We start from the raw sequence: 26,676 nt of genomic DNA, 5'->3' as shown, positions 1-26,676 counted from the left end.
TGTTGGTCCTCTGTATGTGGCCAGGCTGTGTAAAAGTCTCACACATGTGGTATCGCCATACTCAAAAGTAGCAGAATGTGTTTTGGGGTGTAGTTGCAAGTATGCATATGTCACGTGAGAGAAATAACTTGTTAATATTAGAAATTTTATCTTTATTTTGCACAGCAATGTGGAAAAAAATTACAACTTAAAAAAAAAAAAACTCACCATGCCTCTTACTAAATACCTTGGAATGTCTACATTCCAAAAAGGGGTCATTTGGGGGGGGATATTTGTACTTTCCTGGCTTGTTAGGGTCTCAAGAAATCCTTGAGACCTTCAGTACATCAGGTGTGATCAATTTTCAATTGGCACCATAACTTGTAGACTCTATAACTTTCACAGAGCCCAAATAATATACACCGATTTGGGTCATTTTTACCAAAGATATGAAGCAGCAAAACATTTGGCCAAAAATGTTTTTTTTTACCAAATTTTCAGGCTTTTATTTATAGTGCAAAAAAATAATAAACCCAGTGGTGAATAGCTACCACCAAAAGAAAGCTCTATTGAGAAAAATATCTGTGAAAAATAAGGATCGTGTTGTCATTCAAAATGTGAAAGCGCTGAAAATTGGCCTAGTTAGGAAGGGGGTATAATTGCCCAGTAGGCAAGTGGTTAACATAACAGTTGCTGGCAAGTGGGGTATATTGATGGTGAACTATCAAACACTTGGATAAGGATGGGCCATCCTTTTTAGAGAAGGGGGCTGATTCACTACATGGGGTAGTAGAGGGGAAGACACTGTCACTGCCAGAGGGTACTGTGTTCCTGCAGGTCCAGTGCTGGTTGAGGGGAACATCGTTTGGGGAACCATGATGTGAAATGGCAGAACTTCTTGGTTGCCTGTAATCCTCATGAACAGTGTCCTGTATGCTTCCACCAGGAACGACTATGCAGCATGGGGACGCGACTCTCTTTGTGCTTTAAGGCATGCAATAACAAAGCTGTATATATTCTCACGGCACTGGCTCTCATGCTCATCTGATAGCTCCTCCAATAGAAAATACAAGCTTCTGCAGAAGATTGTTCTACTATTGTTCATGTCCAGGAACACATCATTACGTATGCGTTCCCGGCGTAATTCTTCTTCTGCTCTTAACTGCATTATGCATTCCTCAGCAAAAGACATTTCCGTTTCCCTCCGTCGACGTCCCCGCATGCGACGGCGTGGAGGGGAGTTGACAATACGACTAGGCTACAAAGATATAAAAAACACAATATTACCATTGAGAATGGAGTTAGATGTAAAGATAGATGGATGCATCTGAAATACAGCTATAAAGAAATAATAGATGGCGATATAGATGGAGATTTATGGAGAGATGGATAATGTGTAAAATTTATATACCTGGCTTGGAAGCTCTGACCTGAGGGAGACTGGAGTGGTAGTGGCCGTAGGAGCGGAGGTATTGGGCCCCTCCTCCATTGTGTCTTCTACAAAGGGCTCAAACTGGGACAACCGGTCAACCAACTGTTCCCTCTCTATGTCTGAAGACACCTCTTCTTCTGTAATATTAGATGTTCTAAAAAAAAATTTTTGTAAAAAATCAGTTTACAATCTCAAAAGGTTGAGCAAATCACAGGGTGGATCGAAATCCCATTCAACTTCAGGGTCAATCTACAAGTCAACTTCTAGTCAGATATTTTATTAAATAGTTGACTGATGAGGGGAAATATCACATGGTGGGTCAACGTCCAAACGGTGTGTCAAGCTTGCAGACAATAGCATCTGGTGAAAGTGTTTATTCAACAATTTAAATGTTCAAGAATTATCAAAAGTTTTTTTTCCCCCTTTAAAAAACACTTATGAATGCAAATGCGCATAAACGCAGTTAGAAGCAATTGCCGTTTGAAATGCTGGTAAACAATAGTCCTGAACGCAATTTTTCTGCTTTCAAAAAATGCCTGTAACCTCAACTGCCTCTAAACCACTGAGTGTACATGTATACATAAGAGAACATTGAGGAGAGTTCAGGGGCTGCTGAAAAAAACCCACCCAACTACTTCTAAACTTCAGTTTACCAGCTGTAGTGTACATGATCCTATGCATTAAGGCCCTTTCACACAGGGCGGATCAGTAATGCCCTGTGAACCTCGGCTTGCTCAGCGGGGATCTCTCCGTTGATCCCCGCTGAGACGGCGGATGACAGGGCGGTCCCCGCACACTGTCTTTTCTCCGCTCTCCTCTATGGGGGGGGATCGGATGAACACGGACCGTCTCTCCATGTAAACCCGATCTGATGACCAATGGAAAAATAGGGTTTTCCTCTGTCTGCAGAATCGGAGGAATGCGGAAGCAGACGAGATCGGGTGTCAGTGGATGTTCATCCGCTGACGCCCGCGATCTCATAGGGACCAATGTATGTCCCTTTTTAATCCGTACACTGATGGATGAAAAAGCGGGCATACGGTCCGCCCCGTGTGAAAGGGGCCTCTAGGTGAAAAAAAATCTGACAGTTACGGCCCCCCGTTTTACTTACCTGAGCATGTTCACCTGCTGCGCTCGCCCCCAACAACCTCTTCTCCGCTCTGTCTGGTCGTTAATTGGCTAGAGTGGATGGATTAATAGCAGCGCAGCCATTGGCTCGTGCTGCTGTCAATCACATCCAATGACGCGGGGCGCGGGGGGCCAAGTTATACAGCCGGTGGCTATAGCCGCTCACTGTATCACGGGAGGGTGCCCGCAAGAACTAACCCCCATGGGAGAGCGCTCCCCAGCGGAGGAGCCGAGACAGCCTCCGAGGGACCCCAGAAGACCAGGTTTGGGGCCACTCTGCAAAAGGAGTTGCACAGTGGAGGTAAGTATAACATGTTTGTTATTTAAAAAAATTAAATAAAACAAATTATCCTTTAGGTCTGGTTCACATTGGGTACGATTTGACATGTCAAATCGCATCTCAAATCGACGGCATTTGCCGGCAATGGCACTGTCCTAATCGGTGCGACGCCGCACCGATTTCAAAAAGTAATTCCTGTACTACTTTTTGCGATTTCGGGCCGCGATTTACATTGACATCTGTGCAGAAACCTGCACAGATGTCTCTTAAATCGCTGCCGAAATCGGGACTGCCAGCGGGAGTGAAATCGTGCGACTTCAGCTGAACTCGCACGACTTCACTCCCGCAGCCCAGTGTGAACCTGGGCTTAAGGGCATAACCCTCTTCCCCACCTTGCTAGTTGTAGAAAACCAAAAAGGGAAGACAATAAAGGAGGGAATGGAGCAGTGTCCCTCAATGGACTTAAAAAAACATATATATATAAAAAATAAAATAAAAAAAATGTAATTAAAATTGTAAAAACATTTAATTGTGTTTTTTATATTGCAGAAATTATCAAATTAAAATATATACGCAAACTAAATATATTATTTCCAATACATTTTCAATATTGTAATTTAAAACTACTGTAAAAAATGTACAATATATATATATATATATATATATATATATATATATATATATATATATATATTTATATTTATAAAATTATAAAAAAATTATCCAATCAAAAACACCCCCCAAAAAACAAAACAAAAAAAAAAAGATAAAAATAAATAAATAGATAGAAGTGTTAAAATATATATAAAAAAACACTTACTCTCTGGGAGCAAAAGAATCCTTCAAGAACGAAAGCTCTGCCGCTAGAGGATGTGCCTTATGTGTTGCTGGTGCTCCACTTTGATGTGCATCCTCATCTTTGCGGATATCTTTTTGAATCCTGTCCTGCAAGGACTTCCATCTTGTCTGGAAGGATTCAACTGTGAAAGAACAAGAGTAAATATCAATAAACATGTTAACCCTAATTTACATACCAACAAAAAAAAGCTATGCAAAAATATGTGCTTACAGCGATTTTTCTTCCGAAGTTGTGAAAGATCATTCCAGTTTGGGGTAAGAGATTTAGCAATTTCTTCCCAACAATTCCTTTGGGCAGTCCTGACAGAATGCAGGTGATGGGACTTGTCCCACAGCTGTGGATGTTGTTGGACAGCTGCAATAAGCTGGGTCTCTGTAATATCTTTGGGCATTTTGGTAGTCCTTGGGTGATCTACTGCTCCAAATGTCTTCTGATGCAGTGTGATGTCTGTCCTTTGTTTTCCAGGCAGGATGTGTTAAGAAGGGGGAGGGTAAGGTGACACAGTGGACAAGTTTCTAGGTTGGCTGAAAATAAAAGGGTGGGTCAGTCTCCTAGGTAACATGTGAGAGATTTCATAGGATCACCTAAAGTTGGAGGGGGGAGCAGACAGTGGGGTCAGACTCATTGTCTCAAGCTATCTGGAAAACATCACAAGTCAAAATGAAATGCAATCTGCCAGGCAACCTTTGTTTTCATTGTATTTGCTTATGTGGGGATGGTTTCAAGTTGACTGGGGGGTCATCAGGTTCTAATCTCAAAAGGTTGAACAATATCACAGGGTGGGTCAAAATAAATTTTAGTTTGTCAGGCAAACTTGGAGAGATTTTATTGTATTTGCTCATGTAGGGAGTTGTTCAAACGGATTGGGGGGGGGGGGGGGTCAAAATCAGGTCACAAGACATAAAATTGTGTCCATATAACTAAACTTTTAGTGCTAAAAAGGTATGATAACGTAAATGAGCACAAATGTGTAATCGCCTATATAACAATAGCAAAAAATGTAAAGCCAAACAAATGATAGTTCAAGTACTGAAAATGCAACAAAAGTCCAATTGCCATGTGCAGATATGTCCAAAAAGTGCTCTCCATACATATACCCTTTACCTCCCATTAAGGCTGGGTTCACGCCAATTCGCAATTTGCACAAAAACGTTGTGGGTATTTTGGATCGTTTCAGGTCCCAATTCAGCACAAAACTCCGGCTGAAATGGGACCTGGAACTGTGAACCAGAACGCACTGGACCCCTGCTGTGAGCCAGGTGCGGCGAAGGTGTGAACCCAGCCTAAGTGTTCTCTCACCTTATTAACTGACTCCTTTCACAAAGGTCAGGTTGGTTGACGACATGATATTCATGGAGTCGTTCCTCAGCCACCCTTCACAACACAGTCTCTCTTTTCATCACAGTTCCCCCATTGAAGCAGTACCACAGTCCTCAGTTCTCCTTCACATCACAGCCCCCCATAACATTATAGTGCCCCTTTTAAGCCCCATTCAGACCTCAGCATTTTGTAGCTTGAAGCTCGAAACTTCAAAACACTGGAGGAGAAAAAAAAATAAAATTATTCTGTATTCAGATGGTTCACATCTCCACTACAAGTCACCTGAAGCCAAATGCCTGAAGCTCAAACAAGTTCTGGAGCTTTTTTTGAAGCTCAAATTGGCTAGACTGGTGTGTTTTTTAAGCTTTTTGTTCCATAGAAATGCATGGAAACTCTCGATTTGAGGGTTTTGGCGCATTTTCTCATGCCTCTGCTCAAATTCAATAATTAAAAATAAATAAAAAATAATTAAGAAATTAATAATAATAAAAAATAAATAAATAACCCAAACCCTAATTATAACCCCTAATCATAAACCCTAAGCCTAATTATAACCCCTAATCCTAACCTAACCAAATAGATAAATAATAAGTAAATAAATAAAATAACCCCTGACCATAACGTTAACTCCTAACCCCTTACAAAAAATAAAAAAATATATATAAATAATAAATAGAAGTGGATGAAAAGCTGAAAAACATAGCAACAAATGATGAAAATCGATGATATTCTTCTCTATCGGCTAATAAAAGCTCAAAAAACGCTTGAAAAGTTCTGTAAAAAAACCCAGATACAAACTCTTGAAAAAATTATCAAAAAAACAACGCTCAGGTGTGAATGCAGCCTTAGGCCCCTTTCACACGGGTGGATAGAATTCAGCTTTTTGCTGCGGATAGATCAAGTTATCTATCGCAGCTAAACTCACACAATGCTTTCCTATATCCCCATTCACACACTGCATTTAGCAACGATTTTGTTACATGGGGTTTTGGTGCGGTTAGAAAAAATAAATTTGTCCAGGAACGATTTTTTTGCAGCTATCTATGCACATAACTGCATGTAATCGCAGTGTACTATTTCACCTGCAGATGGCAGCGGCAACAAGGAAAGAAAAACAACAGGAAACACATCAGAAATGGCAAGAATGTTCCAACGCAGCCGCATATAAACGCACATAAACACAGCTAATCACAATGTGCAACTGCAAGTGAATGCTGTGCCAGGATTCTCTGAATTTCAAAATAACAAAACATGCTTTTAACTGCGGCAGAACAGCCGTCCGTGTGAAACAGGCCTTACAGTGCAGTCCCTGTTACATTAGTGTAATGAAGACTGCCCTGTCATGGGATAGTAAGGGGACTGCACTGTAAAGGGGGGCTGTTATGGGAAAGGGACTGCACTATAAAGGGGCACTGTGATATAAAGGGGTGTGCACTGTAAGGATTACAGTGCACTCCCCTTTATATTAGAACCCCTAGCAATCACCCCCCCCCTTCAACTTTTCACTCTAACGTTCACTTTATGTCTCCCAAGCACAGTCACACCTTTGGCACTGCAGATGCAGGATTCAGCCTGTGTGTCCTCTAATGGCTCTGCCACCCCACTGACAATGTCATCCTATCAGCAAGGCAGGGGGAGTGGGAGGAGCTGTATATCTGGATGGAGGGCAGAACCTGGCAAACTTATCATGTTAACAAGCAGGTGATTACCTGCTTATTAATATAAAAGACTCCCACTCTATGTGCAGATCACCAGCTCCTCCTGCCCCCCTAATAGAATGACATTGTCGGCAGGGTAGGCGTACACATCACGGACTATCTAGGCTTTGAAGAAGGGGGTACGCCCCAGAAACGCATCAGCCGTTCAGATGTCTGATGTTCCAGTGGCAGGTGCCGCGAGGTCCAGTCCAGCTGTCTGAAAAGCGCTTATTCTTGATTGTCTTGTGAGTAGGACCATTGGTTTTTATTCTGTTTTTAATAAAATTTTAAGTGGTAATGCACAAGGTAGGTGCGCCCTCCTTTCTTTTCGTTTTAGCCATATGAACACCCTTTGTTCTGTGGAGGGCTGCAAGACTTCTGATTTTGCCGTTAGACCACACTGCTGTACCCAGTTTGGCGAAACACCAGAGCGCAGGAGGTTTTGTGTCTTTTAGGCGTACACATAGACATGGCCTTACCCCAGGAGTTAAAGGGTCACTAAAGGATTTTTTTTTTTTTTGCTGAAATGACTGTTTATTGGGTATAGAGACATAAAAGTTAACTGATTCCTTTTAAAAATAATTAAAAATTGAATTTAATCTATCATATAATTTGCCTCTAGTTTCACTTTCGGTTTTAAAGGTACATACATGAAGTTCCGGGTGAGAGGCGAGTCGGGAAGACTCACAGAACAAAAACAAACAAATCCAGGGCAGTTTTGTTTTTAAAATGAATCTGATTGGTTCTGAGGAGTTTTAGACACACAGTAATGACAGCTTAGACCACCGTGAAAATCTCCCAGTATGATGGTTATAAGGAAACAGGCAACCAGGAAGTGTGGAGATCACAGCAGAATTACAGCTACTTCAAAGCAAAAACGAACAATGAGGACATGAAACCAGGACTGCAGTAAGGTAAAGGAAGCTATTTAGCTAAAAAAATAAATTCCTTTAGGGACCCTTTAAGCGGCAACCACAGTCTGTGATAATCCTGTCCGGCCCCCGCTTACATTCTGCTGTGCAGTCCGGTCATCAACAGGCCACCAGCAAGAGGGTTGGGGACCCCTGCTTTAGGGGGCATACTATTACTTTCTCAAACATTTACCAGCTAACTATATACAGTAGTGTCCTTGTCAGAGGCGGCTCTCTAATTAGGCAAAGAAGGCGGTCGCCTAAGGCCTCGCTCATTAAGGGGCCTCACGGCAGCCTAATGTCCCCGGTCAGTGTCCTCAAGCTGGCAGGGTGAACGGGTCGGGCTGGTAAAGGATTACCATCTTTCGTATAGAACGCTGCCTGCTGCAGACGAATTGTGGAGGCGGAGCAGCCGACCACTGCTAAACCCGCCAGGAGGCAGGGGCGGAGGGGCAGGGAGGTCTCTGTAAAAATGGCGTTATTCTTTTATCTCTTAAATTATTTTTCCCATTATGGGCGTGATTGGGGCCTCATGTCTAAGTTTTGCCTTAGGCCTCACAAAGCCTAGAGCCGCCTCTGCCTCTTGTCATTTATCACCTGAAAACATTTTAGATAAGATAATGTGCAACTTTAAGTAAATCCTTCCTGACAGAAATTTGTTGACCTCCTGAAAATGCTAGTAACATGGCTGTTAGGCTGACCCACTTTGAATTATTGATCTGGCGCAAGTATGCGGAGTTCAGAATTCGAAATCTTCATGCCTGTTCCAGATTTGTGTAAAATTTAAGCCAGGCAACTCTGATTCATAGGTTCAGCAATGGGGGGACCAATGTATTCCCCTCAGTACAGGATTTCTTGAACCCACTGGATCAGCATGAAGGGCAGCCATAGCAGATCACAGCTGGCTTCCAATTTAGCCCCCGTTGAGCTGTATCTGCTCAGAGTATGGTTAAATGAGTTTTAAAGAAAAACATTTTTTTTCCTAAAATTAATGTCTGCATGGTAGACAGACAGAATAGTGTAATGATTCTGTTAAAAAAATGAGTAAATACCTAATAAATTCCTTCATCTATATCACCTCCGGTGTTCTAGTTTCTGTTCTCTCATTCACTTCCTGGTTTGCATTGCTCGTTCATGTAAGAACTACATTTCCCAGTATGCATTGCGGCACGCCCAGTAATTCACACCTCCTTGAAGTCTCTAACACGTAGAGAGCGTTCTGCCGCACAGATGTAGTTCCCAGGAGGGGGCGAGCACGTTACTGACCACCGCAGTAAAGCCTCCCATCACGGTGGTGAGTAAAATCAGACAAGCAGGAAGTGAACAGAACAGAGAAGAAATAGAGCAGGGATAAGCAATTAGCGGACCTCCAGATGTTGCCAAACTACAAGTCCCATGAGGCATAGCGAGACTCTGAGAGCATCAAGCATGACTCCCAGAGGCAGAGGCATGATGGGACTTGTAGTTTGGCAACAGCTGGAGGTCCGCTAATTGCTTATCCCTGAAATAGAGCAACTTCTGAGCAAAAACGAACAATGAGGAAGTGAAAAGAGGAATGTCTGCAGGTAACGGATGCTTATTATGAAAAAAAAAAAATCTTTTACAACCCCTTTAAGTGATGTGCAGGGGCGTTACAAGGTCTACAAAAGATCTGGGGCTAGAGCCCATAGCAGGGAACTAAAGAAAGTCATACGCTTGGGCAGGCATACACATGTATATAATATACATGTGTGTGTGTGTGTATGTATTTATAATATATATGTATATACAAAAATAAAATATTGTTACATATCCGAGTGCAAATCCCCCCTTACATCAGGGTCCCCAGAGCCCCCCTCATTACATCAGGGTCCCCAGAGGGCCCTCCTTACATCAGGGTCCCCAGAGAGCCCTCCTTACATCAGGGTCCCCAGAGCCCCCCTCATTACATCAGGGTCCCCAGAGGGCCCTCCTTACATCAGGGTCCCCAGAGAGCCCTCCTTACATCAGGGTCCCCAGAGAGCCCTCCTTACATCAGGGTCCCCAGAGAGCCCTCCTTACATCAGGGTCCCCAGAGAGCCCCCCTCATTACACCAGGGTCCCCAGAGAGCCCCCCCTTACATCAGGTCAACAAGGTCTACAAAAGATCTGGGGCTAGAGCCCATAGCAGGGAACTAAAGAAAGTCATACGCTTGGGCAGGCATACACATGTATATAATATACGTGTGTGTGTGTGTGTGTGTGTGTGTATTTATGTATGTATTTATAATATATATGTATATACAAAAATAAAATATTGTTACATATCCGAGTGCAAATCCCCCCTTACATCAGGGTCCCCACAGCCCCCCTCATTACATCAGGGTCCCCAGAGGGCCCTCCTTACATCAGGGTCCCCAGAGAGCCCTCCTTACATCAGGGTCCCCAAAGAGCCCCCCTCATTACACCAGGGTCCCCAGAGAGCCCCCCCTTACATCAGGGTCCTCAGAGTGCCTCACCCTTACATCAGGGTCCACAGAGAGTCCCCTTACTTTAGGGTCCCCAGAAAGCACCCCCTTACATTAGGCTACCCAGAGTCCCCCCTTAGGGGACCCTGATGTAAGAGTCCCCCACTCTGTTGGTGGCTATGTGATCCAAGCATAAATGAACCCTGGGATCTAAGGGGTTACATTCTTAGATCCCAGGAGTTCATGCTTGGACTTGTAGCCCTTCACTAGGTGGGGGGGTGTCATGTCCTCAGCTCTGAGGGGTTCATCCTGGGACCTAGCTGTAGTGCTTCACTTTTTGGAGGGGTCACAACCAAAATTGAAGGACTACAAATCCCAGCATGAACCCCTGAGATCTAAGAATGGAACACCTTAGATTTCATTGGTTCATGCCTGGGACCTGTAGTCCTTCACTAGTTAAGGGGGGCAGGGGGTGTCACATCCTCATCTCTGAAGGGCTCATGCTGGGACCTGTAGTCCTTCACTTTTTGGGGGGGGGGGGGTTCACATTCCCCAAAAGTGAACTCCTCCTGTTTGTATGAGTCTCTGGCTCTGCACATAATGACACTGACACACACTGTTTAGACTGCTCACCTTACAGGCTTCACACAGTTCCAGTTCTGCAGCAGAGGCCCAGAGGAGATGGGTGTGGTGAACCCAGGGCCGGATTAACATAGGGGCTATTGGAGCTGCAGCTCCAGGCTCCTTTCTCAAGATCGACATTGAGGGTTGTAGCTTAGCAACCAGGGGTTACAGAGACCCCACATTTGGTAGCTATGTAGATGAAGACCTATGGGGCTGCTATAATTTATGGTTCCGGCGATACAGGGCTACTTGCGCAGCTGGTCAGAAGCTACATACACAGAGGCCAGTTAAAAAAAAAAATACAAGCTGGCACACTCTGCAGCAGACTGAGAGGATGAGGTCACAGTGCTTATAATAATTATTTTTATATATTACTTATGGTAATTAACCCCTTGCCACCCAGGCCAATGCTGACACTTCTCTCCTACATGTAAAAATCATCATTGCTTTTGCTAGAAAATTACTCGGAACCCTCAAACTATATATATATATATATATATATATATATATATATATATATATATTCAGACACCCTATGGAATAAAAGGGTGGTCTTTGCAACTTTTTATATTACACAGTGTTTTTTTTTTTTTTGAAAGAAATGGTTTCATTCATAAAAAAAAATCCACTGAAGTTAGCACAATTTTTTTGTCTACCAAGCGATGCTTTCAATTTTGGAACAGGTTACATGTTTAGAGTTATAGAGGAGGTCTAGTGCTAGAATTATTGCTCTCGCTCCAACGATCGTGGCATATGTAACCTGTGTGTATCTTGCTTTGATACTAGCCAGTGCCTACCCAGCCACTCACTAGTGTCTCTCCCCAGCCTATCCCAACACACCCTCTCACCTGCTGACCTGTGGACGGGGGATCACTCCTGCAGTGTTGTGTTCTGCCTGTGAATACAATGATTAGTGTTGCCAACTATGGCTGGCAGCACTGATTGTATTGGGAAAAATCTGACAGGCTGGTTGTACTCAAGTCAGTTAGGTTGACTTGTGTAAAACCAGCTAGCCCATACATAGATCGACTATGGCTGGTCTCTGCCTAATAGGCGTAATTTCAATCCATGTATGGCTCGCTTAACCACTATGCAGTCCAAACATCCTTCCACAAACCTGTACATTTTCCCTTCCCAAATTCCTTCATCTTCCTCACCTGTACATAGTGCCCACTGTCATATTCTCCACACTTCTCTCCTATACATAGCGCCTGCTGTCATACGCTACACACTCATCTCCTGTACACAGTGCCCACTGTCTTACCCTCCACACTCCTGTACATACTGCCCACTGTCATACCCTCCTTACTCTTCTTCTGTACATACTGCTCATTGTATTACCCTCCAGTCATCTCATGTACATACTGCTCAGTATTACACCGTCCACACTCCTCGCCTGTACATACTGCCCACATTCATAAACTCCTCTATTGTACATAGTGCCAGCTGTCATACCCTCTACACTTCTCTCCTATACATAGTGCCCACTGCCATACCCTACACACTCCTCTCCTGTACATAGTGCCTGCTGTCATACACTCCTCTCCTGTACATACTGCCCACTGTCATACCCTCCACACTAGAGCTGCACGATTCTGGCCAAAATGAGAATCACTATTTTTTTGCTTAGAATGAAGACCATGATTCTCACGGCGTAAAATCTTTTACATTTATACAAAAAAAAAAAAAAAATGGGCTAACTTTACTGGCTAGTTTTTTTTTAAATTAATTAAAGTAATTTTTTCCTAAAAAATTGCATTTAAAAAGACTGCTGCGCAAATACAGTGCAACATAAAATATTGCAACATCCGCCATTTTATTCTCTAGGATCTCTACTAAAAAAAATTCATAATGTTTGGGGGTTCTAAGTAATTTTCTAGCAAAAAAATAATAATGATTTTAACTTGAAAAGAGCCGTCAGAAAAAGGTTTGGTGTTTAAGTTCCCTAATTTACATACAGAAGTTTATTCCTTTGATGTGGTACAATGTTTAGACTTAACGTTCCACTGATAAAGAATGTTTTCAAAACTTGGCAGGCTGCCCAGACTTTGACTTTTGGCTGAGAGTAGAGAGGAAATTCTTTGCATACCAAAGTGCAGAGAGATAATTCTTTTCATGTCAAAGATCATGAAACCCTGTATCAAGAATTGCAACGGGAAAAAGATCACGATAACGATTCTTGACCATTAATCGTGCAGCTCTACTCCACACTCCTATCCTATACATAGTGCCCACTTTCATCCCCTCCACACTCCTGTACATACTGCCCACTGTCACACTCTTCTTCTGTACATACTGCTCATTGTATTACCCTCCAGTCATCTCATGTACATACTGCCCAGTATTACACCGTCCACACTCCTCTCCTGTACATACTGCCCACATTCATAAACTCCTTTATTGTACATAGTGCCGGCTGTCATACCCTCTACACTTCTCTCCTATACATAGTGCCCACTGTCATACCCTCCACACGCATCTCAAGTACATACTGCTCAGTATCACAAACTCCTCTCCTGTATATACTGCCCACTGTCATATCCTCTCAATCCACCTGACCCAATACCCATCCATCCTGTAACCATAAGAGCTAGTCGGCACCTGGTGGCCCATCTATCCTGATCATCAGCATTGCCATAATCTATTCAGGACCAGTTGTGGGGGAGCTACATCTGGGGAACCCAACCAATACTGCCAGATTTGTTCAAACTTTCGTGGTTATTTCCTGTGGGAGTATGTATTCTTTTCTATTATAAGAATCTTGTTAACTGCCTGAATCCACTGCCGGCTCATCGGAACTCGGTTAGATAGCCAATATCTCGCTATCAGCTTTCTTGCCAAATAAAGCAATCTAAGCAGGGCAACATACGGTAAGTAGGAGTACATAAATCCTCCTCCAAGCAAGCACACCAGTGGATCAACAGGCAACTGAACTTGATGGGTAGAGTTGATTATTCTAACCACAGCATGCCAATCTCTCACAAGCTTGGGGCACCTCCATAGCATATGGAGAAAGTCTCCCGGATGAGCCGGACAAGTGGAAGTGTCACATCTACCCAGTTGATGTAATTGGACCGGAGTCCTATACACTATTAGTGAGCACGGTGTCTGGTGTGAAACATGTTAACAGCTGTGCAGTAGGTCTGCATCTACCTTTGATGCCTTGATTTACATTTTTCCAGTAAAGGTGTTTTTATTTGGAGTGAGGCTATCCAGCTATTCTCCTCCCTCCCCCCCCCCCCCCAGCGACTAATTAGCCGCTGGACTACTTTTACAAGCAATGGGAGGGCACCCGAGAAAGCAGCCAGTGGCTCCACCAGCTGAAAACAGAGCTGATCGGAGACCTAAATGGCTCCAATCATCTATATTGTTATCATAGGGGATATTTACATTCCCTGCGATAAGTCTGTCGCCACTGCACGGTTGTGCGCAATTTTAAAACATGTCATGTTTGGTATCTATGTACTTGGCATAAGATAATCATTTATATTTTTACCAAACATTTGCACATTATAATTCAAATACGGTGTGAAAAAAAAATTGCAACAACCACCATTTTAATCTGTACGACCTTATTATATATGTTTGGGGGTTCAAGGTAATTTTCTAGCAAAAATTAAAATTTTCATGCAAACAAAAAAGTGTCAGGAAGGACTTAGAGTGGTTAGAAGAGTGTGGCATAAACTTCTAATATTCTGCATAAAATGCAAGGACAGTTCACGGCTTCTGAAACTGATAGGCAGTGAGACGTGAAATCAAAAATGTACACCCTTAGAAAGCCTGAAGGCAGTGATTGGTTTTCAGGGTCCCGTATGCGGTTAGACTGCCAAACAGTCCCACTGACAACCTTGGTCATTTAAATAATAATAAAAAATATATATATATATATATATATATTTGTGACAAAAATAAATATTCAATGTGCTTAACAAGCCTCTCAGCAAATTCCTTGGGGGGGGTCTACTTTACAAAATGGAGTCATGGGGGGGGGGGGGGTTGTACTGTCTTTCCATTATAGCACCTCAAGAAATTAGATCGGGAGTCAAACTAAAATCTGCGTAAATTCCAGAAAATGCACCCCAATTGTAACCAATAAATATACACCTATTGATTTTTTTTTTACATTCAAGACATGTGGCTGAATGCATTTTGGCCTAAATGCATGACTAAAGTTTGGAATATCTATCTATCTATATCAAAAAGTAGAAAATATATATTTATTTTTCCCAGTCTTTTCCATTTATATTGCAAAAAAAAAGCAGAGATGATCAAATACCACCAAAAGATTCTCGAATTGCATGACTGCAATTACCAGTTAACGCGCCTGCCAGTACTCTAAAAAATAAATAAAAATGCTCTGGCCATTAAGGGGGTAAATCCCTTTGGGACTGAAGTGGTTAACCGGCTCACACAGATATACTGCTGCAGACTGGCTCCCCTAGACAAAATCCCGTACAGGTACGTCCTGATCTGTCTATCACAATAACGCTAAAAATCACAGATCACTGCTATTACTAGTAAAAAAAAAAAAAAAGCCATAGTTTGGTTTGTGTAAAATTTATAGCATCTCCAATCAATATACACTTATTGCAATTTTTTTTTACCAAGAATATGTAGAATATATTGGGAAATTATAGCAAAAACTACATTTTACTGTTTTCAAAATTGGTCGCTCTTGTTTAGAGTGCAAAAAATAAACACCACAGGAGGTGATCAAATACCATTAAAAGAACGCTCCATTTGTTGGATGTCCCCAAGCAGTGTAAAAAAAAAAAAACACACAAGGGGTGGGAACAGCAGTAAAACAAACTTCACCCCAAACCAGAGCTCCTCAACGGAGGAGATGCAACCTTAAACCACCACCTGCAAAACTTTGCGGCCGAAGCAAGCATCTGAAGATGCACACACATCAACCTTGTAAAAAACTTTGTTCACATCTTCACCGACGACCAGGTCACCACCTTACACACTTGAGACAGACGTTTGATGTCGGAAAGCCCAGGAGGCACCAATTTCCCTGGTCGAATGCACCGAGACAGGAAAAGGAAGCGCCTGCCATTTAAGGGCCTAGGCCTGAATTACCGTCTGATCCACGAGAAATGGTGGCCGACGAGACTGCCAGGCCTTTCTTTGGACCAGTCACCGACAAAAAAACAGCAAGTCTGACCTCCGGAACAGCGCCGTAGCAGACAGATACACCCATAGACCCCGTACCACGTCTAGGGAACGCAATCTCCTTAGGATGCGACGGTCGAGGACATAAGGATGGAAGCACAATGCCCTCATTTATATGAAAAGCTGACAATACCTTCGGAACGAAGGCTGCGGGCGTAACACCGCCTTACCCTTATGGAGGATTAAGTATGGGGACTTGCAAGACAAGGCCGCCAACTCAGACACCCTTCTAACAAATGTAATGGCCACCAGAAAAGCAACTTTGAGAGAAAGTGCCCTCAGCATGGTGGAAATGACCGAGTCGGACAGGCCTTGGTCCCTTAGCACCTGGCTTTCAACAGCCACATGCCATTAAAGCAGGATGAAGTATGGGGCCTTGGGACAGAAGGTCTTCCCACATCAGCAGTCGCTAAGGGACATCCGCCACCAGGTTGGCATACCAAGGACACCAAGGCCAATCTGGGGCAATTAGAATCACCGGAATCCCCTCGGCCTCCACTCAGGAAGAAGTTTGGGGGGGGGGGGGGGGAACAGCATAAATTAGCCGATACTGACGCCACAGAGCCACCAGCGCATCTATCGTGACTGCCCAAGGATCTTTTCACTTGGCCACAAACCTCATTACCTTCTGAGGGAGTCGAGAAGTCAGGAGATCCACATGGCATGCCCTCATCTCAGGCAGAAGAGGTGAAATACATCCGGGTGTAGCGACCATTCTCCTTGGGCCAGCATCTGGCAACTTCGGTAGTCCATCTGCCAGTTTTCTACACCCGGGATGTATACAGCCGATAGAGCTGGCACGCTCCTTTCTGCCCATCTCAGGATGTGAGCGCCCTCCGATGCTGCAGCTGAGCTTCTTGTTCCTCCCTGGTGGTTGACATATACCACTGCCCTGATGTTGTCCAACTGGATCCTGATTGGACGCCCCTGTAACCTGAGACCCCGTGAAGAGGCACAGCCTGATCGCTTGAAGTTCCAGGACATTGATCGGCAGAAGGGATTCATGTCCAGTGACCCCGAGTCGACTGAACCCCCCCCCCCCCCCCCCCAACCGATCAAGCTTGCATCCGTCATGATCACCGTCCAGTGAAAAGGAAGGAACGAATCTCAGGACTGAAGGGCTGGGGATTTCAGCTACCAGACCAGGTGGCTCACCCGGATCCAACAATCCAGGGATGATGGGGATTTGTCCCATCTGGATAGAATTTCCTTCTGCAATACTCGTGTGGAATTGAGCATATGGTACCGCCTCGAAAGAGGCTACCATGAGACCCAGGACTCACATGCAAAAGTGGCGCGACGACCATTTGCAGAATTTCAACAGCTTCACCACAGCCCGAAGAGCCCGCAACTTCTCTAAAGGAAGAAACTCGCCTTCAAGGAGTCCAGGATCAATCCCAGATATTCTAGTCAGTACTAACACAGATTTCTGGAGGTTCAGCCCCCAACCAAAGTCTCAGAGGGTCTAACTGGCTATAGACACGTCCTCTAATTTCTAGCTTGAAGCGGCTCTCAGAAGATCGTTCAAGTAGCCCACGATAGCAATTCCACGCTGCCTTAGCAAGGCCAGAATCGGGGCAAGCACCTTGGTGCCGATGTCAGGCCAAAAGGTGAGGGCCACAAATCGTTAGAGGTCTTCCCCCATCGCAAAGCGCAGGAACCTTTGATGCCCGACGCATACGGGGACATGCAAGTATGCGTCCTTGATGTCCAAGGACGCTAGAAAAATCCTGCAGATGAAGTGCAGCGACCACAGAGCGAATTGATTCCATCCTGAACTTCCGAACCTTCACAAAAGGCATTGAGGTTCAGGATTGGACGAACCCCGTCCTTCTTTGGGACTTCAGATTCAAGTAGAATCCCTGAAACCTTTCCTCTAGCAGCACAGGTATGATAACCCCATGCCCCATGCCCCAGGGAAACTTCTATTCTCCCCCCCCCCCCCCCGCTGGACCCTCATCGGTCTGGGAAGGTCCACCTGCAGGCCCTGAACGACGAAAATACCACCTTTGCATGGAAAAGGAAGGCCCTGGCTTACGGCGCGGCTCCTTCCCTTTTCTGGAAGGAGCATGCCCTTACCCCCCATGACATCCTTAATAATGCTCTTCAAGGGAGGGAGGCTTTTTGAAGCCTCCCTGGATGACAAGTCCGCCAGAGCCTTCTTGGAAGTCTGGTCTGCAGACCAGCATTTTAGCCAAATCAGGCGTTGCAGTACCACCGCAGATACTGAGGCTCTAGAAATCAAGGGTGCTGCATCGCAGCCATATTTAAGGCCATGCACCAATTGGTCAGCCAGTTCCACGCAGCCAGGGGGAGCATACTGCTGCTCCAATTCCTGATGCAACAATTTTACCCATTCGGTAAGGGTCTGCGACACCTATGCCGCAATGCCAACCCCAGCATGGCAAAAATAGAGTGGCCCACTGCTTCTGACCTCCCATCAGCAGGGTCCTTAAAAGCAGGGGTCCCCTCTACTGGAATCATGGTCACCATATTCAACCTAGATACTGGGGGTTCCACAAGCGGGGAGATGCCCATTTTTTTCCCGAAGGCTCTCCTCAAAAGGGTAACGGACCGCCGTGTGTTTAGGGACCGAAAAGGACCTCTGCGGCCATTCCCATTCCTCGTCTATGAACTTGTCAAAATAAGTCACATAAAAAAGGAAAAACTTTTGCAGTGCGGGCCAGCTTATGGGACACCAAAGGGACCGACGCCTCAGCAGATGCCCCAATAGTATCCTCCAGCTTGAGGGTTACCCGCACTGCAGTGATAAGTGCGCCAACGAGTGCCTTGTCCTGCGTTGGCCCGTACATGGAGTCTTCCTCGCTGTCCGAATGGTCCTGGTCATTAGACTCTGACCCATCAGAACAGGGGTCCCGTGCCACAGCCAGGCCCAAGTCTGAGTCAGAACTTTCCCCAGATGGTGGGGGAGGGGGCGCTTTTTACCCCCCGTACGCCCACACGCCGCTTCAACCCTGGCAAAAATTGATTCTAGGACTGTCGACAAAGCGTCCCCAGGAACCGCAGGGGCCCCAGCTGCTACCACCGGAATGTCTGGAGAAGAAACGCCAGCCTCTAACGCCATGCTGACCCACTTACTTGACAAGGCTCAGGGACCAAGTCAAGGTACACAATAAAAAAAAAAACACCCTCCTTGCTTCTGCCGACCAGGGGTTACCCAGGGGACTCACCACCCTGACAAGGCAATTGCTCAGCTCTGCGGTCCACTCTCACACTAAACAGTGTCTGAGGTAAACCGCGCAATTTGCTGCCAGCCGTCTCATGTAAAAAGCATGGCTTCTAGAAAATGGCCGGCCGCTGTAATTATATGCGTCACAGCAAGGCCAAAACAAAATGGCGGCCACCAGCATTGCAATAACCGCAGCGCGGCCCAAAGAAAATGGCAGCGGTGCTTTCCAGCTGATGTGGACGAGAAGACCGGACAACACAGTGGCCCCTGAGTGGAGGCCTGTTAAAAGCAAACACCCAGACTGAGAGCGGTCCCAGACATAGCCGCAGCACCCCACCAGGACCCAGCCCCCCCCGCAGGTACACACAGCAGGCTCATGGCATGCATGGGAAGGGGCGAAGAGAAAGGGGGGGCGGGGAGAAGGAGGGCAAGAGATCCCCCCCATCGACTGCCCAGCTGTTCCTCCTGCTAAGACAGGAGGAAACCTACTTACCCGTCCCCTGAGAACCGCTGGCGCATGACAGACCCACAGCCGAGCAGTATGGAGTGGCTGTCGGCCACGGCTCACTGACAAGGACAGCACTAGTCCAGTCATATGTGAGCCCTAGAGCATAAGCTCACCAGCCACCCCTGGAGCAAACGGGGTAAGTTGTGGCCGACCGAGCGTGAAGCTAAAGGCCTGCGCACGCTCGATTGCCGGGCTGGGGAGACTACAAGGATCTATATTATCCAGCCGGCAGTTGATAGAAGATCTCAGGATCAAAAAAAAAAATGTATTCAAAAATTCTTCAGGACCATGGGCCCAAAAGGGAGCCAGGTCCCTCTCTACTAGGCAAAAAAAAAAAAAAAAAACTGAGCTGCTGTGTGAGAGGTTATGACCAGAGGGACCACCCCCTGGGCAGGGCTGTTCAGCTTTGTAAAGTCACATGTTTTTTTGAATACTTAACATGTCTGCCTAGTCCTCTATCGAACAGGAACATAACCCACAAGTCAATATTATAAGGAGCCGTGTCCATCCATGGACGAAAGATAAATGCACTTATTACTGTATAAATCACACTGTCAGGAAAGGGGTTAACACTAGTGGTGATCAAGGGGCTTAAATGTGTTCCCTGGGAGGTGTTTGAAACTGTGGGGGGGAGTGGACTGACTGGAGGAAGAGAGATCGCTGTTCTTGATCACTGGGAACAGACTCACTCTCTCTCTCCGTCTCTGCTCCCCTGTCAGAACAGGATCTGTTTGTTTACATTGACAGCCGGTCGCACTCTCTCACTGCATCTATTGCATGAACCCATGTACAGCTACAGCGATTAGCGCAATAGAACCAAACTGTTGCAGTATAACAACGGCAGCTGGTCAGCAAGAGGTTAAAGCAATGAGCAGTTCAAAACACCAAGCAATATAAAAATGGGGCAATAACCATTTTGAAATGAACAGTTATGAAAAATAAAAAAAGGTCAACACCCTGAAAAATCTTTGTAGCAAATACAAGATTAAGGTGGGAACCGACAGACCGAGAAGTTTTGTAGTTGGTTAGATGGCTCTTTTTTAAAATGTGCCCAATATGACAATCTTATTCCGGCCAGCAGATGGCACATTGGCTGCAGGCATCCAAAACAAATGGATGATCTTTTGATATACTGTTGCAAAATAAATTAAGAACAAACATTCCAGGAGCTGGCAGCAGGACAAGCAAATGTGAGTCTTTTGCATGTTTACATTTTATTCATTTTTAAAAAGGCATCAAAATTGATTTGTGTTTTCTGGGTGTCAGACTCATCACCTCACAGGAAAGATATCAAGCAGCAGAAAGTGTTATTGTAATCCTTTTCCTAACCATAGTGATCATAATATCAGGAACCACTCACTTTCCCGATCACCTCTCCTTGTGCCAATGCTGGGAACTGACCGTTTACCTCCAAGGCACTTTCAATCAAATCTGTAAACCTTAAGCTTGGTCCAGCCTCTGAGCACCAGAACAGCATAGAAGCCATTCAGCCACAATTACAAAGCTAGTACCTCAAATTATAAATGTTAAATTTTAAATACATTTTTTAATTTTAGAAAAGATTTACATTTTTTTTTTTTTTTTTGCCGTTTTGTCTTTGGCAGCAAAGCAGAACAAAATTCCAATATATAGGAAAGCCCTTATGCACTTCTCATGCAGGTCAAGTCTGGAATTACAACCCTACTGCATTTCACAAGGTTGTTTAGGGCTGGTCTTACTCCGGAAGGAGTACATGACATATGGTGCAGAATCAATGTACAGCACTGGTGTTTTATAGTGCTGCAGCTCTCAGGGGGAGAGGGAGAATAAAAAAAACCCACAACAAAAAAAAATGGAAAGCGCATTTGCATTTATGACAAAAGTAACCGCATTCAGTTTATTTCTTCTATTAACATGTAATAATATAAAACAGTGCCAACAATGAACCATCTATCCTGTACTGCTGTATCGTCTAAATTCCACAGTCTTCAACAGTAAGCTGTTTGATGCAGAGCATGTCATGGGCAGAAATGTGCTGTGCTTCAAACTACTTTGCAGCAATAAATAGGATCAAGAAAAAAAGTCTTGCAAGATGGCTTTCTACAGTCCAATGGTGTATGAACGGCCAGTGGGATTGTGAATAGCAGAGCAGACAGGGGATGTCACCGCCCACTCATACCAGACCTTTTTTCCATTGTTACAACGCCAGAACCGTACACATACAGTGTCACCCTCTCGAACAGGAATGGGTTGCTGTATAAACAGAACACATTATTAATAAAGTAGCAAACCACACAATTTAGGACATTGAAAATTTAATACATAGAAGTCTGTACATAAAAAAAAAAAAAAAAAAAAAAAAAAAAAAAAAAGCACTGCACACTCTAAAGCTTCATGCACACCAATGCTTTTTTTAAAGCTAAAAACAGTGGAAGAAAAAACAGTGGAAGAAAAAACAGTGGAAGAAAAAACAAAAAAACAGGATGAAAAAGCACTGGTAATAGCCTTTTGTCGAAGCGTTTTAGAAGCATTTTAAAAAAAGGAGTGGAAAATATATATATTTTAAATTAAAAAAAAAAAAATTCCTTCTTCAAATAGCCTACATATTTTTCCCTGTATTATTCAGTGCTCCCCAACAGCTTGATCTAGATTTGGAAGACTTCTCTGAAGTCACAGTACTCAAAACAAAAATAATGGCATCAATGTTCTTACCATAAAAATTTCTTGGAGCTAGTTGAGGGACACGGGAATTCAGAGACTGAGGATTATACTACCACCTACAGGTGCATTTGGCCTTTGCCATACAAAAAAAATAAAAAATCGGCCAGCCTAGTATAAACACACTTCTACTCCCAGCAATACTCAGTTTTATGGAAAAGCAGTAGCACAAACAATGATCACAGGAGGTGGAACCCGTTTCTCGATGACATCCAAGAAATTGATTTACCGGCAACACAATAAAATAAAAAATCTAATCTAAATGTTCTCATTTATTGAGGGACACCTGAATTCAGAGACTGTCAGAACCTACAAATGAAGTCAAACTAAGGGGTGGGCAACAGCAACAAGACACTAACCAGTCCAACACACACACACACACACACACACACACACACACACACACACACACACAGCAGCTCAAAAAGATTTCGAAGAACTTTAAACGCAAAGCTAGCAGAGTACTTTGACAGGAAAGGGTGTAACCTGATCTTTAAGACCATAAGCTTGAATGAGCCTTGATCCCCGAGAAATGGTGGACAATTAGTCATTCCTGATAAACCCTGTAAAGAGCAAAGAATTGATCAAACAGAAGTAGCTTGACATGTATTGCATGAGCTACAGCCAGCAGATGGAGGGAGATCTACTCCTGATAAACTGCAGCCAGGCAGAGGGATTGAACAAATGTTCTCGCTGGGATAATTGACTAAAACCAACTTAGGAAGGAAGCTTTGTATCCAGGATTATCAGATATGCCAAGCAATGAGTCAATTCCAATGCTGACCAATAGTTCAAGACCCAGCTGAAACTTTGCAAGGTCTGGATGGTACAAGTTACATTGTCCATTAAAACCCTGTGCCATTTTTTCACTCAACAGGAGGTTGCCCAGATATTCCACAAAAAGGGAACACCATGGGAGCACAGCAAGGCCAATAAAGAAGTAAATGCCTTGGCAAATACCTGAAATGAAGATGGGCCAAATAGCAGGCCCATAAACTGGAAGTGCTGGAAATCCACAGCAAGAGCAAATAAACCGCTAATGCACTGAAAAAAGTGCGGACACACAGGTATGCATCGCTGGTGCCCACAGAAGTCACAAAGCCTTGCTTCATGGAGAGAGGCTATTGACCGATCTTGATTCCATGTATACTTTCTGGGACAAAATTACGATTTTTAGGGCATTGAGATCCAAGATAGGGTCTCCTTTTGGTTTTTGAACTGAAGAAGTTGGGAGCAGAACCACTGGAACCATTCTGCTAATCTGTGTGGTGCACAAGGAAGTTAAAAGACCTGAACAGAGGTAGGAGCTTTAAGCAGAATTCCAACTTGAAGCCCCTGAAAACCACCCCTTACAACCAAGCACCTAAAATTTTGGCTGTCCCAATGTCTGCAAAAAAAGACATATCCCACCTACTTTGAAAGAGGGCACCCTCTCATGCTGAAGATAATTTGGGGCGCTTGTAAGTCCAGGGTTTGCAGGTGGACAATGAACCAGGCTTGGACTGAGGTTGGGGCATGGAAGAAAAAGGAACTCTTTGGCCTCCAAGCAGGGGTAAGCCTTCCTAGATTGAGCCCCAAGCTTCTTCTGATGGGTACCATTAATGAGGGTGTACACTGCAGCTCTGAAGAGATGTTCCTCAGAGCATGTTCTGCAGTCCCACACTTTAACCCAAAGGTCCTCCTCATGTTCACCGACAGAAGAAGACTTGTGCAGAAAATGGGATGGGAAACTAACGGTGCAGTAATTCAAGAAAAAGAAGCAGCTGGCAACTCCATAACATAAAGCGTATTTATTGTAAAGCCTTCACAGCGAGTACAGTCAGCAGCAGACTATTTTCAGCGATAAGCCTTGTTTACAGCACACATATACATGTTGAAAAGCATGAACATTTATACACAAGAGACTATCACATGACTACTGCTTTTCGCCAATCACCAATGTGTTCAATTGAAATCAGGTGATGGTTACAAAAATTATCAGATGTGAACACAAGTGAGAAGCAAAGAGTTTAGCTATAATACAACACATGAGATGCAAAGACTATCTTGACATAAATAATAAATAAGTGATAAAATACATAGATTAAAAGCTCTGAGAGAATCTTTAATGAAAAGTGTAGTAATTCAATGCATGATCTCCAAACCCTCTACCATTAAGGGATCATCTTGCATAGAATTCAGATCCCTTCTTATGGCCTTGGTCCAATCAGCTAGAATTTGGCAGAAAATGGTCACAGCTAGGGGTCAGGGTTCTTTTGGACACCATAAAAAAAAGGTGACTGAACAGCAGGTGTGCCAGAAAGGCATTAGTTTTCAGGAACGTACAGAAACCAAGACAGGGGAAAGCACTGATAGAAGCTACAGGTTGATCCTTAAGTTTAAAGTGGTGCATACCATGTCAACAGTGGAGACTGACTTTAAGTCAGGAAGTAATGGCAGAGGCCCTGTGATTCCTCAGGTCTTAAGATTGCCCATCAGGGACTTGAAACTAGGCATCTCAAAGTTCAAAGGCCGTTAACGCCACGGCCAAATAAGGATTCTGCAGAAGGTGGTGTGGAAGCAAGCATATGACCCCTCCACGGTCAGAGTCATCAATCAAGGTTGCCAATTGGCCTATACAATACTGCATAACTGCAGCAAAATCTTCCAAGGATAGAGAGGAGGGGGCCATGTCCACTGGAGCTAGAAAAGACTCAGAGGTTGAAATTCCAGGTCACCATTTATAAGCACTACATGGTGTGAACTGCAAACAGCACAGTAACATTTGCTGGATCGTAAGCTTGTGAGACACACGGGACATCAAGACTGTTGCCCATCTGTTGGGATCTCACATACTACACTAAAAAAGACAGGGGGCCACTTAATTCAGGGTACAAGACAAGACCTTGAGTACTTCTGAACCCAGCTGTTAGTAGGAGCAGAGGGTCAGGTAGTCAAAGGTGACCAGGTAGATGTGGGTGGTCAGAGAATAACGGAGGACGGAACCATGTGTTGCTTGCAATCAGGAGCAGCAGGCAGAACGCATGCGACACTCCACCCACCAGAGTTTAGTCACTTTTGTGCCAAGCCTTCCATGGAAAAAACAAACAGAAAGCAGGAATAGCCCTGGTGAAAAGTTGACTCCTGATTCTTAGCCTACTCAGAGTGAGTCTGCAGAGAAAGGGTCGCACCTGGAGCTGTGCTTTGGCTCCAGACCTGGAACAGGCTCTGCAGCCAACACAGTAGACGCAGGTATGAAAAGTGCCACAATGCAAAGCCCAAACGGTCAAGGTTAAAAAAGGCACATTTCCTGCAATGCTGCTTCCTAGAGGCCTTCAAAGATAATGCAAACAAAAATAGTTATACACACACCCACACAAGCTCAAGCAGTGACGTAGTCTTAATAAAATATTGCAAAAAAATAAATACCAATTTAAAAAGTTAGACTGGCAGATCAGAGGAAAAAAAATAAAAAAGTTGAGTCAACTTACTCCCTTCTAAAACTGGCCCTAGACTACAGTAATCTAGTAAGTGGATGAGACTGCACTATTGGGAGCAGGAATGAAATGAGCAATTCCTTAACGATTCAAATGTGTTTTGGAATCAAACCAATTTAAAAAACGCTGCAGGATACCAGATCATACAAAACAAGGATAATTCAGATCAATATATTTTTTCTCTTCCATTCATGGAAGGACACAGCAGCAATTGACCTTAGGGTATTATCCTCCCTTTTAGGAGATTGACTAGGCAGAAAAACAGCATGTTAAAGCGGAGGTTCACCCTCATAATAAACTGCAGCTCATTCAGACCAGCACACAACTGCATAAACAGTACCGCTATGCAACATTTTTGAAGTCATTTCAATACCTTTAATTGGGGCGAAATTAGCAGCCACTTCTGGGTATCACTCCCGCGAGAGTGGGCGTGTCACTTCATTCCCATATCGCAATGTCTCCTGGGAGCACAGTGTCTCGCTTCCCAGGAGACGATGTATAACACGGTATCAGTAAATATCGCAGGATTTTGTGATCAGCTGCAGTGCTTTGTGAGCTTGTGCTGATAACACTGCACATGCGCACGATAGAATCCCGGAAGTATTTGCTTGTGGGCTTCACAGTGCCCACAAGCAAGATGGAACATGACATGACAAATTTTTTATAAATATATTTCTTCACGGCCGAATGTGCATGCGGATGGCTCTAAAATTCAGAGATGCAAGTACACTTACAACTATGTTAAAGGCAGTAGATGCACCTGAAAAAAAAAAAAAACATTTCCCACGGAACCCCCACTTTAAGTGTTAAACACTCCGCACAGTACCTCCCAGGGGGCGGTTCCCCCGGGTACATCCCCCATTCTCGGTTCTGCAGCCTCAGTTTTTTTCTGCCTAGCAAGGAGATGACATGGCTCCTCTGGGCCCATGTGCTCTGGAGATAATTTTGCGATTTTCTTGGTTTTCTTTTAGTTT

The 26,676-nt window shown here is 44.2% G+C and overlaps 2 protein-coding genes across 2 annotated transcripts in view; both read right to left on the bottom strand.

Moving 5' to 3' along the window:
- Window positions 1–484: 484 nt before the first annotated feature.
- Window positions 485–4,528, bottom strand: LOC120924912. The gene is made up of 4 exons (XM_040335880.1): window positions 3,889–4,528; window positions 3,640–3,799; window positions 1,391–1,565; window positions 485–1,237 (listed from the first exon to the last, which is right to left on the bottom strand). Exons 1-4 carry the CDS (start codon window positions 4,067–4,069, stop codon window positions 932–934), a joined length of 822 nt encoding a protein of 273 aa, XP_040191814.1. The 5' UTR covers window positions 4,070–4,528; the 3' UTR covers window positions 485–931.
- Window positions 4,529–21,372: 16,844 nt separating this feature from the next.
- Window positions 21,373–26,676, bottom strand: part of PRMT5 (protein arginine methyltransferase 5) — a 61,899-nt gene continuing 56,595 nt past the window's right edge. Inside the window, exon 17 of the mRNA XM_040354271.1 lies at window positions 21,373–21,761. Coding sequence (XP_040210205.1) covers window positions 21,609–21,761 — 153 coding nt within the window. The 3' untranslated portion in view covers window positions 21,373–21,608. The remainder of the gene's footprint in view (window positions 21,762–26,676) is intronic.

This window comes from Rana temporaria, chromosome 1 (genome assembly GCF_905171775.1).
Source record: "Rana temporaria chromosome 1, aRanTem1.1, whole genome shotgun sequence".
NCBI classification, from domain to species: domain Eukaryota; kingdom Metazoa; phylum Chordata; class Amphibia; order Anura; family Ranidae; genus Rana; species Rana temporaria.
The sequence above is the reverse complement of the archived record's forward strand: the minus strand, read 5'-3'. Positions and strand labels throughout refer to the sequence as shown.